This window comes from Capra hircus, chromosome 13 (genome assembly GCF_001704415.2).
Source record: "Capra hircus breed San Clemente chromosome 13, ASM170441v1, whole genome shotgun sequence".
NCBI classification, from domain to species: Eukaryota; Metazoa; Chordata; class Mammalia; order Artiodactyla; family Bovidae; genus Capra; species Capra hircus.
The window spans coordinates 35,824,774-35,843,064 of record NC_030820.1 but is presented as its reverse complement, the minus strand read 5'-3'; the positions used below and the strand labels follow the sequence as shown (position 1 = coordinate 35,843,064).

Here is an 18,291-nt window from a genome sequence, read left to right as displayed (position 1 = left end):
GATGCTCCCGGGCAACTGACACCATACTGAGCAATCCCCACCCCGCCCCCTGATAACTATCAGTTCTCAAACTTCAACAGTTCCAAGGCTGAGAAACCCTGCATGAGAGGAAGCGGATCCCTGAAGCTTGCACAGGACAGGAGTAGCTCCTGTTCCCACAAGTTAAAATTCTCACAATTCGCAGGGCATTGAGGAGAATTAGTAGAGAAAGGGCACTGTCTTCATAGTGGGAAATAATTAGCCCAAGATTACACACTGCTAAGATCTCACCTAACACAGCTTAATAGCAAGCCTCTGAAGGATCAAAATGTTTCCAGGTTACTTAACTGCATGATGTGAAATCAAGAATATTATCTATAAAAATACAAAAATATCCAGCATCAAAGGAAGTAAAACTCACAATGACTGTCAGTCAAAAATTACTAGGCATGTAAAGAAAGCAGAAACTACACAATGATGAAAAATATAAAGCTATTAACTAAACCCTGAAAAATTACACAGATGTTAAAATTATACAGAACTAAATCTTATAGACAAATCACAGAAAAGAAAATTAACAGTTATAATTGCACTCTAAATGTTCAAAAAGCTATAAGGGCTGAACATGATAATTGAGATATACAAAAAATATTCAAATCAAGCTTCTATAGATTAAAAGGTACAGTGAATGAATGAAAAAAAGTACACTGAATGAGATTAACACTTGTAGGCAAAGCAAAAAAATTATGTAAAATGAAACACAAAGAAAATATAAAGAAAAATTATGAACACATGATTATTGAGCTGTGGGACTTCCGTGGCCTATTATATGCACCTAATTGGCATCTCCAAAGACAGGAGAGGTTCTTTACAAAGTATGAAGAAATATGACAAAAAATAATCCAAATTTGATGGAAATAAAAAAGCCCAAATGTTTCAAAGCACAATTAACAGAAAATAAATAACATCAAATTGCATAAAACTAGTGAAAAAGGAAATCTTAAAATCAGTCAAAGAAAAAAAGCACATTACATACAAAAGAAAAAAGATAAAAATGTCTCTCTGCTTCCCATCAGCAACCATGTGAGCCACGGGACAATGGAGCAACATCTTTAAAATACTCAAAGAAAACTATCGTCAACCTAAAATTCTATACCTAGTAACAACACCTTTTCAAAGCAAGGAATATTGTGAACTTCTTAAAGACACACAGAAGCTGAAGGAATTCATCACCAGCAGACTTGCATTACCAAAAACGTTATAAGAAGTCTTTCAGACAGGAGGAGTAATCACAGATGGGAACACAGATCTAATAAGAGCACTAGAATTGTTCACTATCTGTGTATTTATGGTAACCATCTTGCACCTAGTAAAATTAATAGTGAATGCTAATGAACATATTTTAAAGTGGATATGATGGCTGGGGCTTCTGTGATGGCTCAGACAGTAAAGAATCTGCTGGCAATGCAGGAGGCCCAGGCTCAATCCCTGTGTTGGGAAAATCCCCTGGAGAAGGGAATGGCTACCCATTCCAGTATTCTTGTCTGGAGAATTCCATGGACAGAGGAGCCTACCGGGCTACAGTCCATGGGTCACAAAGAGTCAGACATGATGAGCAACTAACACTTTCATGATGGTTGAAAGGCAATGATAAAACACCAGCTATGTATTTTTCCTCCTTAGCATTGTATTTTCATATCTGGATTCCAAAAATAAAAAACTTTTAAGATTTACAGATACCAAGTTCGTAATTTTTAACAGCTTTGCTGCATAAGTAATTTTGTTAGCAACATTTTTATTTTGGACAAGTAAAAGTAACTTTGTTTTCCACTCTTCTGTTTTAACCAACTTATTCTTCACTATACAGATTTTCCCTTCAAAAGGCAATACCTAAATGAAATTGTGTTTCCATATGCCATAGCCACCAATCACAACTGATGGGTTTACCTGTTGCTTAGAAGAATCTGCAGGAAATGGAACACTGGGCTTTGTAACTCATCAGACTTCTGAGCTCTTGCTGCCTTGGACCCCCTGGAGTCAACTCTTATGTTCTAAGTATCTGTCAGGTCCTTAGAATTAAGTGTCTAACTCATAAGGATGAGTAACCTTGATTTATTCCTCCAGAAGGAAGCTTAACTTTTCCCTTCAGTATGCTTTAATGAAGTCTCGTCCTTTCTGCATGCCCGGGCAATGAGTAATTTCTGGTAAGTGAATGTTTTGGAAAGCTAAAAAATTACAACAAATCTTTTTATTTTATTGCCTTTTTTAAAATCTACCAAATTTTCCCTGACTTCCTAAATTATAAAACCATGTTCTAGAGATGATGTCACCTCACTTTTATCAAAAAAGAGCCACTGAATGACAACTCAAAGAGGCTGATTTGCCTTTAATGTGGCAACGTGATGCCTAGGAAGTGCTTTTATTTACTGATGATTCTGCTTTCTCTGGAAACAAAGTCTCTGTAGAAATCAGGCTCCCTCCTTCAGTGCCCCTACATGGGTCCTTGCCCCTCCCCCACTGCAGCATGCTTTAGAGTGTGTTATATCTATGTGGCCTTTTGTGACACTACCACCACCGTTTACACCATGTGGCTTCCTTTATACTTTACTTTTCCTGGACTTTAAGATTTGGACAATAAGACTGGATTTTGTAGACACTACTGAATAACAATTATTAGTTTTTTGTATATGGCAACTGATCAATTCAAAAATTTGAAGCCTGAGTGTAATCCAGTACAGGAAGTAGTACATCCTATTACCCTATTTATAATGGTGGGAAATATATGCGCAATATTTTTGTATACAAAAAAGAATGAAAGGTAATGCAGTCAGTTAAGATGAACTACTACTAAAAGTATATGAATACATGATTTACAGAAGAAATAAAAAGTCATTAAGCATATGAATGGTCTTCACTAGGAAAGCAACGGATACTTTTATTTTTTAATTTAAATTCAAAACACAATTATGTATTATCCAAAATTGCTTTCTGCTTATTTCTTAAAGTTTTATCAAGTCACCTGTTAAAGGCAAAACTAAAGTCAAGGTAGTAAACTATTGGAAAGACTGTTGCTGAAGCTCCAATACTTTGGCCACCTGACACAAAGAGCCAACTCACTAGGAAAACACCCTAATGCTGGGAGAGACTGAAGGCAAAAGGAGAAAGGAGCAGCAGAGGATGAGATGGTTAGACAGCATCACCAAATCAATGGACACCAATCTGAGCAAACTCTGGGAGCCAGTGGAGGACAGAGGAGCCTGGCATGCTGCAGTCCATGGGGTCGCAAAGAGTTGGACATGACTTAGCAACTGAACAGCAACAAATAAACTAGCATATTTTATTAAAGGTAATATCACAAATCATTTATAAGGATGTTATTCCTTCCAACCTCATGTACGAATTTTTTTTTTAACTTTTCATATGTGTGTGTCCAACTGTCCCTGAAGCTGCAAATGCTCTTCTTCTATCCCATGATTATGGTTCAATTTTTACACTTCCATCTTTAATATGTTTGGATTCCATTTTAGTAGGCCTCTTTATTTTTTCCAAATAATTAAGCAGCTGTCCCAACACCTCATATTGAAAATACATCCAATTCCACCCATCCCCCACTCCCTTGCCTCCATCCTTCACATTCTTCGTTAGGACCACTATCACATATTACCCTAATCATTTCTATAGGCTCCCCCTTGGCTTCCTCCATTCAGGACCCATTCCTCTGATCCTGCCACCAACCCTCCACCCCAGGGAACTGCTGTGCATATTACACTCAAGATTGATGGTGTCACTTATTTAAACCCTTCCAATGACTTTCCACTGCTCCTAGAAGGAAATTCAAACTTTTGAATAAGCCCATAATTAGAAAGTCCATAGAATATATCATCTAAATAAGGAAACAAGGAAAATTAAAAGGGAGGCTGTTAATAACACTGGAACTGGTCTGGCAAAAAAAAAAGACTGTCCTGGGCAAACCAGGATGTCCAGCCCTGACTCACAGGCATTACTGTCCAGCTCCTGCCCTTCCCTTTTTTATAAGCTGTTTATCAGCCACAGTTTGAAGTCTGCTGTACATCCTCGAACTTCACAAATTATTTTCTTTGTGGGACTTCACATACTAGTCACTGTACTGAAACCTTTCTTTCTTTGCCTCCCACTCCTGACAGATTCCTGACTCTGCTTACCTCACACTCAATCTCCAGCTTTCACCTTATATGGACCACATCCTCTGTCTGCAAAGTATTCTTCAACCCTGTCTCCATTCCTACGTGTTCCACACTATTTCTGGGTGTTCCCTCTTTTTACCCACTATTTCTCCTATCACCTTCACTATTCTTCACATGTGTTCATGTATCTTCCTCAAGGTGTATCTATGGGGACTGCACAGAGTAGGCACTGAATTTATGTAAGAATAAATGAACAAAGATCCAACTGTGCTGACATTTACATTTTACCAAAGAAAGTTTAAACGCTTTTCAAAAATGAGTTGGCAGATCTATAGATATCACATATTATCATTTTATCGTGGGCTGCATACTTGGTTGTATATATATATGCGTGTTTTTAAAAAATCATTATTACTTTGGAGGTACACTTCAGGTTTCCTTTCAGTATTGTGAATTAAATATTTTAACTGGAAGAGCAATCTTCAAAAAGTAAATAATTCGTTCCCCTATCTCCCCTAATTAGAAAAGGAAATGGCAACCTACTCCTGTCTTCTTACCGGAAGAAGTCCATGGACAGAGAAGCCTGGTGGGCTACAGTCCATGGGATGGCAAACAGTTGGACCCAACTGAGCAACTTTCACTCACTATTCATGTATATATGTTATATTCCATTGCACCTTGCTTTGCTCTCAGAAAAAATGCAAAAAGCAAATTTTTTCATTTGTTCCCAAGACAAAAAGTATTTGATTGTATTTTGAAATAGCTTAAAATTTATTTGGGAACTATGCCTCTTAAAGTAATTACCTTCAAAAGAGAGATTCAGCGTGATGGTGGTTAGTATAACTGATTTCGAAGAAAGTAATGTTAAATGCTAGGGGAAACTGCAAAGAAAAATATTTTCTTCTCGAGACGTGAATGAGAAATTGTCGCTGTTGACTGTACCATCATGAGTCTGCAACATTACCCATTTTCTACATGTTATTTTCCTACATGAAAGGTGAATACACACCTTCCATGCTGACTTCTCAGCCATTCCTTAGCCACTCTGTTATATAAATGCGAAAATAGACAAAATCATTCATCTGAGGTATTTTTGCCATAACAAAGTTTAAGCACTTAATTATAAAGCTTCATCCAATGGTGTTGCACGATGCCATCATAAAGGGAACCGACATTTCTCTTCCTTCTGGAGTTTGTTTCCTTTCCTCCTGTGTGCCTCCCTTTCTGCTCACACAAAACAAAACTCTCATTACCAAATGTGTTGGGGGGGGATTCTTGACACCACGCATTTTCTATGATGCCATCTGGGTGTCCTGGAATTCAACCCAGTTCTGAGTTCATCCCCCGGGAGAGAGCACCAGGTCACCACTTCAGGTGGCCACCTGTGCTTCTGGTCAACCCATTGTAGATCAGAGGTCCCAATAACCCCCTCCATGGGTTTGAACAACTTGTTCCAGCATGTCACAGGATTCAGGGAAGCACCTACATTTACCAGTTTAGTAAAGGCTATGATAAAAAGACATAGATGAACAGCCAGATGAAGAGTTACACAGGGGAGGGTAGGAGTTTCTGCCCCATGGCATTGGGTGCATCCCCTTCCTAGTACATGGATGTGTCCTGAGCCTGAAAGTTCTCTGGACATTACACTTTGGGGATTTTGTGGAACTGTCTCATGTAGGCATAATTAATTCATCTATTATGATGCTTCCATATTTGTAACATGAAGTCAAACTGGGGAGTGGAATCATCATTACTAGAACTCATGTGAAAATGAAAGCTTCGTTTCCCCCAAATAACCATTAACTTTATAAAATCTTTAATTTCTAAAACATAATTGGTTAGAGAGTGAGGCTGAAAATTCTAAGCTTCTAATCCTGGTGTGGTCTTGCTGGTGACCAGCCTCCAGATAGAAACCCACCCAGAGTTACCACATTAGAACAGAGATGCTCCTATTGCCCTTATCACTTACAAAGTTACAAGGTTTTCAGGAGACCTGTGCCACAGACTGGGTCAGAGACATATGTAAGTACAAAAGACACTCCCAGTGCTCTCATCACTCAAGAAACTATCTAGGAACCTGGGGCAGACACATCTTCTATAACCTTATAACCAACTAAGATCCAGCACTGCTCTCTCCAGCCAAACAACAGTTTCCATCCAGTTTACTGGAAAAGGTCACTTTTCATTCCAATCCCAAAGAAAGGAAATGCAAAAGAATGCTCAAACTACCACACAACTGCACTCATCTCACATGCTAGTAAAGTAATACTCAAAATTCTCCGAGCCAGGCTTCAGCAATATGTGAACCGTGAAATCCCTGATGTTCAAGCTGGTTTTAGAAAAGGCAGAGGAACCAGAGATCAAATTGCCAACATCCGCTGGATCATGGAAAAAGCAAGAGAGTTCCAGAAAAACAACTATTTCTGCTTTATTGACTATGCCAAAGCCTTTGACTGTGTGGATCACAATAAACTGTGGAAAATTCTGAAAGAGACGGAAATAGCAGGCCACCTGACCTGCCTCTTGAGAAATCTGTATGCAGGTCAGGAAGCAACAGTTAGAACTGGACATGGAACAACAGACTGGTTCCAAATAGGAAAAGGAGTACGTCAAGGCTGTATATTGTCACCCTGCTTATTTAACTTCTGTGCAGAATACATCATGAGAAACACTGCGCTGGAAGAAGCACAAGCTGAAATCAAGATTGCTGGGAGAAATATCAATAACCTCAGATATGCAGATGACGCCACCCTTATGGCAGAAAGTGAAGAGGAGCTAAAAAGCCTCTTGATGAAAGTGAAAGAGGAGAGTGAAAAAGTTGGCTTAAAGCTCAACATTCAGAAAACGAAGATCATGGCATCTGGTCCCATCACTTCATGGGAAATAGAAGGGGAAACAGTGGAAACAGTGTCAGACTTTATTTTTTGGGGCTCCAAAATCACTGCAGATGGTGACTGCAGCCATGAAATTAAAAGACGCTTCCTCCTTGGAAGAAAAGTTACGACCAACCTAGATAGCATATTGAAAAGCAGAGACATTACTTTGCCGACTAAGGTCCATCTAGTCAAGGCTATGGTTTTTCCTGTGGTCACGTATGGGTGTGAGAGTTGGACTGTGAAGAAGGCTGAGCAGCGAAGAATTGATGCTTTTGAACTGTGGTGTTGGAAAAGACTCTTGAGAGTCCCTTGGACTGCAAGCAGATCCAACCAGTCCATCCTGAAGGAGATCAGCCCTGGGATTTCTTTGGAAGGAATGATGCTAAAGCTGAAGCTCCAGTACTTTGGCCACCTCATGCGAAGAGTTGACTCATTGGAAAAGACTCTGATGCTGGGAGGGATTGGGGGCAGGAGGAGTAGGGGACGACCGAGGATAAGATGGCTGGATGGCATCACCGACTCGATGGACGTGAGTCTGAGTGAACTCCGGGAGATGGTGATGGACAGGGAGGCCTGGCATGCTGCGATTCATGGGGTCGCAAAGAGTTGGACACAACTGAGCAACTGAACTGAACTGAAACCCTCCTAATTACTAGCTATTCCATTTCAAACACTCTTGAATGGAATACAAAAAATACATTTTGTTTGCTAGGGGTCAGAAACATTCCTCTTTAGTTTCTAAGATTCAAACCAAGATAATACTCTCAAAAAGGAGTTTACCAAGCACCTCAAGGCTTCTCCCTATGTTCTGATTAATATCAACTTTCCATGTGCAGAACATGGAAGGGCCCAGTGAAGAATGTTTCAGAGCATTCATGAATCTCCCCTAAGCTCTTCACTTTCTGTGTACTCTCTCTTCAATATCAGGCAACCATTCTACAGTAATAGGATCTTTCTTCTTCTAGAACTAAATGCAACAAATCTTCTCTGCACCAGCCAGTTCATCTCACATCACTAATCATAGTTCATTTACCCTTTACAGATATACATTCATTTGCTTTATATTTGCTTATATGGTTGAGAAATCATAGGCCATACATGTTCTCACTTTATGTTTTATTTAATACTTTCTTTTTCTGAATATCAGCTTCAGTTCAGTTCAGTCGCTCAGTCGTGTCCGACTCTCTGCGACTCCGTGAATCATGGCACGCCAGGCCTCCTTGTCCATCACCATCTCCCGGAGTTCACTCAGACTCACGTCCATTGAGTCAGTGATGCCATCCAGCCATCTTATCCTCTGTCATCCCCTTCTCCTGCCCCCAATCCCTCCCAGCATCAGAGTCTTTTCCAATGAGTCAACTCTTCGCATGAGGTGGCCAAAGTACTGGAGCTTCAGCTTTAGCATCATCCCTTCCAAAGAAATCCCAGGGCTGATCTCCTTTAGAATGGACTGGTTGGATCTGCTTGCAGTCCAAGGGACTCTCAAGAGTCTTCTCCAACACCACAGTTCAAAAGCATTGATTCTTCGCTGCTCCGCTTTCTTCACAGTCCAACTCTCACATCCATACATGACCACAGGAAAAACCATAGCCTTAACTAGACGGACCTTAGTCGGCAAAGTAATGTGTCTGCTTTTCAATATGCTATCTAGGTTGGTCATAATTTTTCTTCCAAGGAGTAAGCGTCTTTTAATTTCATGGCTGCAGTCACCATCTGCAGTGATTTTGGAGCCCCCAAAAATAAAGTCTTTGACACTGTTTCCCCTTCTATTTCCCATGAAGTGATGGGACCAGATGCCATGATCTTCGTTTTCTGAATGTTGAGCTTTAAGCCAACTTTTTCACTCTCCTCTTTCACTTTCATCAAGGGGCTTTTTAGTTCCTCTTCACTTTCTGCCATAAGGGTGGCGTCATCTGCATATCTGAGATTACTGATATTTCTCCCAGCAATCTTGATTTCAGCTTGTGCTTCTTCCAGCGCAGCGTTTCTCATGATGTATTCTGCACAGAAGTTAAATAAGCAGGGTGACAATATACAGCCTTGACGTACTCCTTTTCCTATTTGGAACCAGTCTGTTGTTCCATGTCCAGTTCTAACTGTTGCTTCCTGACCTGCATACAGATTTCTCAAGAGGCAGGTCAGGTGGCCTGGTATTCCCATCTCTTTCAGAATTTTCCACAGTTTATTGTGATCCACACAGTCAAAGGCTTTGGCATAGTCAATAAAGCAGAAATGGATGTTTTTCTGGAACTCTCTTGCTTTTTCCATGATCCAGCGGATGTTGGCAATTTGATCTCTGGTTCCTCTGCCTTTTCTAAGACTAGCTTGAACATCAGGGAGTTCACGGTTTACGTATTGCTGATGCCTGGCTTGGAGAATTTTGAGCAATTACTTTACTAGTGTGTGAGATGAGTGCAATTGTGTGGTAGCTTGAGCATTCTTTGGCATTGCCTTTCTTTGGGATTGGAATGAAAATTGACCTTTTCCAGTCCTGTGGCCACTGTTAATTTTTACAATATTGCTGGCATATTGAGTGCAGCACTTTCACAGCATCATCTTTCAGGATTTGAAATAGCTCAACTGGAATTCCATCAACTCCACTAGCTTTGTTCATAGTGATGCTTTCTAAGGCCCACTTGACTTCATGTTCCCGGATGTCTGGCTCTAGGTGAATGATCACACCATCGTGATTATCTGTGTCGTGAAGATCTTTTTTGTACAGAATATCAGCTTAAGACCACATATAGTACCACTGCAAAGGACATTTTTCAAAAAAGGTAGAAATCACCAGTTTTTGCATTTAGGTGGACATTTTCATTCAACAGTCTATAAATGCTTAACAGAAATATGAGATACCTAATCACTTTAATTATATAATTACCTATCTATATGTTATTCTGACTCCTGAACAATATTTCACATACAAGTACATTAGTTATCAAGTCCAAAATGTATAGGTTATGTTGACCAATCACAGCTGGAGGGAAAATAAGTGATAAACTTGTACAAAAAATGGTGGGGAGAAACAAGATGGATCTACCAATATTTTACTGGAAAACTGCTTTGCTCTGTAAAATAGCAGGGTCCATTGAAACACAAAATGATAGAGGAGTGAGCAGGAAATGCAGAGGAAGCTGGAGGAGGAAGAGGAATGCTGACAAGGTCCCATAGAGAAATAGATATTGTTGTCAAACATACTGGCACACCATTAACTAGCCAAGTAAAACAAACCTACACAAAATCACTTAATAGGTTCTGTATCCTGTACTCTAAACTTCATTTAAAAGAAAGATGACCTTGAAGCTCCATTCTGTCTTCCAACTTAAATCATGAGCCTCCCAATTTAAGTATTTTATAGATTGTCACAACATCATCATCAAAAACGCAACTCTTCTTCCTTAACGGGATTAAAGTGATTAAAATACTGTGCACTATTCGAAAACATATTTACTTGAAAATTGATGGTTGAAACAAAATCCATCTCAAGTCCCAGAAAGTGGCCCTTTTTGGAGATATTTATTACAGGTGTCACACGTCCTCACCTTCACATTGGGTTTTGACAGTAGCTTCAACAGCTCTCTGATCTCACTGTTTAATGGCTTGTTCTGAAGCTCCTCCGCCAGCTGCACGGGAGATCACATTGACATGAAGAACAGTTAGTGAGAACAGGGTGTGCTCCACCTGTGACAACTGAGAAGCTATCTTGCTACTTTCCAGCGATTAAGCTCAAGTCAGCAAGAAAGAAAACAGACTATCAATCACTGCTCTTCTTTTGAGGCTCTTAGTAGCCCTGCTTTCAGACCCAGCTCCCGGCTGAGTACAACTCAAGAAATCATATCAGCCAGATCCCTTTCTGATTTATTGCAATGAGGGCAAACCCCAGCACTTCATCTGCAAAATGGTCTTTTGCATGCAGACAAAGGACCACTTGTAAAAACGACTGGATCAAGTGTTGACACCGTAAAAAGAAAAAAAAGGAAAAAAAACAGAAAAAAGAACTTCTGAATGAGGTGGTGAAATCCACAGGGTTTCCAAAAACCCACAGTAGCTTGCTGTTTAGAGCTGGGGTAAAAAGAACGAGAATGCCCCTAAAAGAGCAAATGATGTGAAACTTTTATTATGTTTACCTATACAGTCTGTTACATATAAAATAGGTTAATCATAAAATGACTTATAATAGCTTGACAACTATGCTGGTCCCACAGATCCTGACTGTTCTCTGACCAGGATTATAAATTCCCATTGGTTGCTTCCAGCTAGATAAAGGAGCAGAGCTTGGACCCTACCTGGTATTCTTCATTAAGAGGGCCTTTTTATCAAAATCTCTATGTAATCTTAGGCTCTCAGAAGGATCATAACATTTTCATAAGAAGAAAAGCAAGATTCAAATAGGAAAAAAACATTCAAAATATGAAAAATGCAGCACAGAATGCAAAATATGTACATATATTTTCATTTAAAAACCCTTCTCAAAACACTGCATCAATTTTCCATTTGTCCCTATAGTTTCTAGCAAGTTAAAAATAATTGTTCATATCTTGGGAAAGGACTTTTCTCTAAATGAGGGGTGTAATAATAAATTATACACAGAAAATAAGACCAGATAAAATTGATACATTCACTGAATATATTTCAAAAGGTACTTTTCCTTTTTCAAGGTAACAATTTTACAAAATTTTTTATTTACAAAAAGACACAAAGGGCTTTTTGCACTTTTAAACGTTTAAATACACTTCTGAGATAAATTACAAAATGCTAAGATTATATTTGCACAAAAATCTCTAATTTAAAAAAAGTGCAATATGTTGTAACATGATTGTGCCTCAATTACATTGTTTTATAAATAAATATTTCCCCAAACTCTCAACAGTAAGTGTTTTAAAACTGGTTTTCAAGGTTTTTCCAAGTGTCAAGTGTTTAGGTTCTGCAACTCAGAGGTAAGCTTCTTCACAAAACATGTATATTGCAACATCCTTGTAATTTGTAATCTCTGTAGCTACAAATGGAAGAAAAAAATGTTTGGGAACTAAATGGAAAATATACAACTTGGAGATTCACTATACAAGCTTTATTTTCTAAACTAGAATACACAGTACTAACAAAGAAAATCAACCTCTGAAGATGGTTAGTTTTTGTTTCCATAATATTATACTTATAGCTCTAATCTCTTACTAAACTGAACTATAGTTTTATCATAGTAGTTTAAAACATTAAACAACAGCAGGCTGAAGGATGTCACTAAAACCAGCTTCCAACCACATGTGCTTCTTGTCCAGCTTAAGTGTCCCCTCCAGTTTATCCAGGTCTGTGCTCAATTCATCTGAGTCCGAAAGTTAACAGTAAGAAACAGCAAGTTAGTTCCCTGTTCCACATTTAAAATAAAATTATAGCTACAGGAAATTAACTACTCCATCAATGCCAACAGCAGCTCAAATTTATTTTTTGGTTATGAAGGTAATTTGGAAAGGTCTCACATCCATAAATCATTACCATGCTTTATAATCCATTTTAAAAACAACCCTGTCTTTTTATGTATTTCATCCGCCTCATTCCTATGCTAGCATCTGTCGTTTTCAGGACTGTCAGCGATAGAGCCATCTCATTTGTCTCTATTTCTCCAAAGCATTTCTCTTGCCTGGGACTTTCTCAGACACTGGCAGCTGATAGCATCTCTCCCCACAGAGGCACAGCCTAAAATTTCTATTCTGTAGTTATCAAGGAAGGACTAGAGGGCATCTCCATGCAAAATCTTTAAGATAGGAAAGTGAAGGAAAATCAGCCTAGGGTCAGTGTAAACTCAGTGGTAAACTCAGGCCTTTTAGAGCCATCTACAGCTTCTTTCAGTGTGCAGTTCCAGAGCACACACATCTGTCTACAACTAGGATGAGTCCTGCCCCAGGGGGTTGCAGAGGACGAGTCCCCCTGAGCCGGGAAGGCACACTTACATCATTGGCCAAGGCTGCCGCGCCCTGGAGGACGGGCACAGGGTTCTGCTTCTCGTAGTAGTGAAGTTTCTCATGAATCTAGAAGAAAGGCAAACGAATTTAAGTTCACCTGCCAGCGAACCACCTGAGACATTTACACATTCTGATCATTTCAATCGAGACTGGTCTACTGAACATTCTAGACAAACATGTTTCTATAAACCCACAGATGACAATAGGTGTGTATAATTCATCTAGGACAACACTTCCATGTTTGTAACATGAAGTCAAACTGGGGGGGCAGGGGGTGGGATTATCGTGACACAGAACTCATGCAAAAATGAAATCTTTGTTCCCCCCAAATAACCATTAGTTTTATACAATCTTTAATTTGTAAAATATAATTGCTTCAGTACTTCAGGCAGTGGTCATAGGTTATATTCCTGCTAAAAACATAAATTATGATTAAAGCTAAGCAAGAAACTGGCAGCCACATCCTGACAGTTGGTGTGTAATAACGGCCCAGAACGAAGAACCAGGCAATGTGCAGACTAAGGGCCAGCCCTCTAGGAAGACATCTCACCCAGCATAGGGCTCCTTCACGCCTTTATTTTTTCCCCTGCTCCCATCCAAACTTCTACAAAACAAAGGGATTTCTCATAACTAGAGACATCTCTCATAACTATTCAGCTTCAGTTTTTCATTTTGGAAAACCAGTAAAAATTCTCTTAATACAGGATAATTTTATTCTTCATTTCCTATCACCATCACCCCAGGAACACAAAAGAATATATTTTAATGCATTATAGGACAAACTGAGTTCCTTTAAAAAAAAATCTAGAATGATAGTTAATAAAAAATAAATTAAAAAATACAACCAGAAAGATAGTTAAGAAATGAAAGGTGCTTTGACAAATGTATAACTCTTAGCACCTAAGTGTAATCTATTTCAGCTCTTACATGGGTGCCTTTACATTTTTATGCTTGAAAATATACTTTAGCCTCTTTGTATTTACATTTGAGATGACTGCTCTCCCACTTATATATGAAAAACGGTTGTATCTCATGATTTCCTGTTCTTAATAGGTATCAAGTAAGATACTCTCTTAATTATGCTTGAAACTAAGCAAACTCTTGTAAAAAGTCTGGAAGACAGATTTTATTTTGATTAGCCAGATGCTATTGCTAAGAGAGGATTTTCTTACCTTGTTGGCAACCGCAATGCAGAGCATCAGGGAAAGAGTTTTGACACTTATGATATTACCAGAATGATCAAGGTAACGTTCTTATTTAACATTTTGGAAGCTTGCAACTTTTATCATATTATGAAAATAAGCAAATTTTGGAGAATAGAAGCTATGAAACAAGTAATAGTTGATTTGAAGAAACTATTAAAGTATACTCTAAAATAAAAACCAACCATCCTAAAAGTTAAACTAATTTTGCTTAAATAATTATCAAGAATTAGGTCACTTGAACAGATACTATCATAGAATACTAAACTTCCTTGCCCACAAAACTCATCTAACTGTATTGCAGCTACCTCTTTAAGCGTCCTGCCTTCCTGCAACAATAAACCCCAAGGCTTAGCCAAATCAGGCTTTCACCCTATGCCTGTACTACCTCAGACTAGTCATTAGTACTCTTAATAATACGGGCTTCAGTGAGTTTAGTAGATTTTAATTCCATGACCCTCACAAGAACATTGAAAGGTAGACAGCACCATCTTACAGATAAACAGATACACAGTTAAATGACTGGCTGTGGTCCCACAAATAGTAAATGGAGGAGCTGGGATTTAAAACTCAGGCCATCTGGCTCAGCATCAGAGCACTTAATCACTCCACTAGTCTGTCTCAGACTAACATCTCATCCACATTCTCCACTGACCTCATTCACAGCTGAGTGAATATGACAGAAAGGAGGCTGGATAGAGAAGCGACAAATCACAATGGCTGTTGCCAATGACAACAGGATGACTGACAGTTCCCATCCACCCCTCCCCCTTGGTTTTTCCTTTCTTCTGGTTGCTCATTTTTCTCAATTTATCAAACTACTATAATTATAACCTAAAATTACATGCCCCAGATAAGTGCTCTATTTCTCCATTTAATTTGCTGCTTCTGAGTATCTTTTAAAAACAGCTTCCTCTTCCTACATCATCCTCTCTAGATCCTCACTCAAAGGTGTAAGAGTCCATCCCTCCCTGCCCATCCCTGGACTCTGTATTACACTGCTGCTGCTGCTAAGCCACTTCAGTCGTCTCCGACTGTGTGATTCCATAGACGGCAGCCCACCAGGCTCCGCCGCCCCTGGGTTTCTCCAGGAAAGAACACTGGAGTGGGTTGCTATTTCCTTCTCCAATGCACGAAAGTGAAAAGCGAAAGTGAAGTCGCTCAGTCGTGTCCAACTCTTCACGACCCCATGGACTGTGGCCTACCAGGCTCCTCCGTCCATGGGATTTTCCAGGCAAGAGTACTGGAGTGAGCTGCCATTGCCTTCTCCAGCTATACTATACTAGCAATATTTTAAATGTTCTCCTAGAATTTCCAGTTACTGGAAACCCTTTGTTCAAAGGTGTGCTACTTCAAAACATAATTTTAAAAATTAAGTTGGTTAGCAAAGTGAAAATTACTCTAAATAATTTTGAACTGTTCACTTTTTCCAAACATACTGAAATTCTGTTTTTTTACTAGTATTTATAATGGCTGTTATTTAGTAGCTCAGTCGTGGTCACTCTTTGCAACCCCATGGACTGAAGCCCAGCAGGCTTCTCTGTCCATGAGATTTTCCAAATAAGCATACTGGAGTGGGTTGCCATTTTCTTCTCCAGGGGATCTTCCTGAGCCAGGGATCAAACTGACATCTCCTCCATTGCAGGCAGATTCTTTACCACTGAGCCACTAGGGAAGCCCAGTATACTAGGAACAAAACTTTAAAACCAAACTGACGTAAAAACTGTAATACACAAACAGGTAAGATGTACAGACTTGACCCCAAGGTTCACAAAGAAACCTTCTGAGGCTGGACCTGCCCTGCTTGCCCAGGAGCTGAGTCACTAGCCTTGGGGTTCCTGGACTGAGCATGGCTACTGGACGTGAGGAAATGAATTTTTAATTTTCATTTAAAAATTCCTATGTGACCAGTGGCTTTTATATTAGATAACATGGCAATACTTTATATTATTCACTCTGTAATGCCCCAGAAAAGTTCACGCTGATATATAGTTTGGCAAGTTCCCCTGAGGGGTAACATTCTGGAATCCAAAAGACAGATAAATAATCCAAGATGTCCTTCAGCAATAAGACAAATAGCATCCCTTACTAAATACAATGGATCACCAAAGCTGAAAAATCTCATTTATTTTAATTAAACATTTCCCTTTGCAGATTCAACTACATAATAAAAGTGTACTTCGCTTTTCTCCCTTGAAGAATAAAAGAGCAAAAACGGAAGAAACTGAAGATAGAAAGAAGCTAGGGGTTAAAAAAAAACTGGAGAGAAGAGGAAAACTCTGGTTACATTAATTTCATATGATAAAAATATATGCAATTATTCAAAAAAAATCCTAAAAAGGAATGGCATATGTTAAAATGTTTACAACACACTATTAAGAAAAAAGGAAAATTCAAAACACATATACATTTATGCTCCATTAAATAGTGCTCATAAGGACTTGTTTTCTATAATTACATATCTAAACAGGAGAGAAGTTATTTAAAATAAAAGTCATTTCTAGATGTAACCAAATCTTATAGGAAAGCTCTGCTGCTGCTGCTACTGCTAAGTCGCTTCAGTCGTGTCTGACTCTGTGCAACCCCATAAACGGCAGCCCACCAGGCTCCCCCGTCCCTGGGATTCTCCAGGCAAGAACACTGGAGTGGGTTGCCATTGCCTTCTCCAATGCATGAAAGTGAAAAGTGAAAGTGAAGTTGCTCAGTCTTGTCTGATTCTCAGCGACCCCATACACTGCAACCCACCAGGCTCCTCCATCCATGGGATTTTCCAGGCAAGAGTACTGGAGTGGGGTGCCATTGACTAAGTACCTTTATTTACATTCACATCTTGAAAATAAATGTTCAATGTTTGTAAGGAAATCTGGTGCCAGTATTCTCACTTTGGTACATGTACAGAAGAAACTGCCTTAAATAAGCTTCAGTAAATAAAACCTGACTAGTCTCGATGCAATCATTTGTTTTAAATAATGTCTCAATGACGTGTAGAGGTAAACTGCCAAACACAGCCAAGGTTATCTGAATGACAGCAAATAAATCAAAGCTGTAAAATCCTTTCCTTCCCTTCTGAGTATTAAAAAGCACTGAAAAGAACTATACAGTAGTTTGAATCTCTGCTGTGTTCAATCACAGTACTCATCCAAAAGTGGCACATGTTTGCATACAGACACTACATGCATGCACATGTGTGCACACACACACCTATCGCCCTCCTTTATTTAAAACACAGAGAGGAGGGAATTCGGTATTAAAAGAAGACCCACTGGACACAATGACAGCCAAGAATTACACATGATATTGTGTAAACATTTTTTAAAATGAAAGTATGCTAATGGCTGATACCCTCTTTTAAGACTAATAATTTAATCTTTCTCCAAAAGGGGAAAAAAAAAAAAAAAAACTTTAGCTCAAGAGAACAAAAGGGATGAGGAAGAGAAGTTGTGAATTTAAAACAAAGAAACAACCAAGAGCAGAGGCAGTGGTGCCAACTCTGCGTCCTCCTCTGCGCCTCACACGCCTCGTCTCCCTCTCAGGGCTAATTTTCTCGGCTGACACCTCCAGAAAAAAACAAAAAAGGGTATAAAACTGATGAGAGTTGAATGCTTGTTTTATTCTTGCCTTTAAGGTGATAAACATTGGCTTTACAGTGCCATAGACCTATCTTGTGAAATCAGTATCTACATGCTCTAAATTTATTAAGAGTACTTTTAGAGAATGAATGCTCAAATCCACAAAATGTTTTATAGTAGATGCATACTGTTTTTCCTATCTGATTAATATGAGTTCTCTTTAGAGGTTTCCAAATACCGACCCATCCCTGTATTCCCACCATGAACTTCATGTGTTCCAACATATTGTTCTTTTAATCAGTGGAGAATTCCATTGACCAGTACTCTATTTAGAATTTCTGCATCAATATTCATAACTAATACTGGTACTTCTTTTGGTCCCCACTGGGTCTTTGATATCAAAGCTACACTTTGATTATTTTTAAACTATGGAAGCTTTCTCCCTTTATGTGCTTTGGAAGCATCTAAATACCAGCGGAGTGATATCTTTCTTAAATATCTGATGGTGTTCCCCTGAGAAACCAGCTGACTCTGGTATTTTGATA

General features: G+C 39.0%; 1 protein-coding gene across 1 annotated transcript in view; it reads right to left on the bottom strand.

Moving 5' to 3' along the window:
- The window catches only part of MPP7 (membrane palmitoylated protein 7), a 233,881-nt gene that overhangs the window by 72,411 nt on the left and 143,179 nt on the right, over positions 1 to 18,291 (bottom strand). The window contains exons 4-5 of the mRNA XM_018057215.1: positions 12,964 to 13,041; positions 10,561 to 10,641 (exon numbers count right to left, since the gene is read on the bottom strand). Of these exons, the coding sequence (XP_017912704.1) occupies positions 10,561 to 10,641; positions 12,964 to 13,041 (159 nt within the window). The remainder of the gene's footprint in view (positions 1 to 10,560; positions 10,642 to 12,963; positions 13,042 to 18,291) is intronic.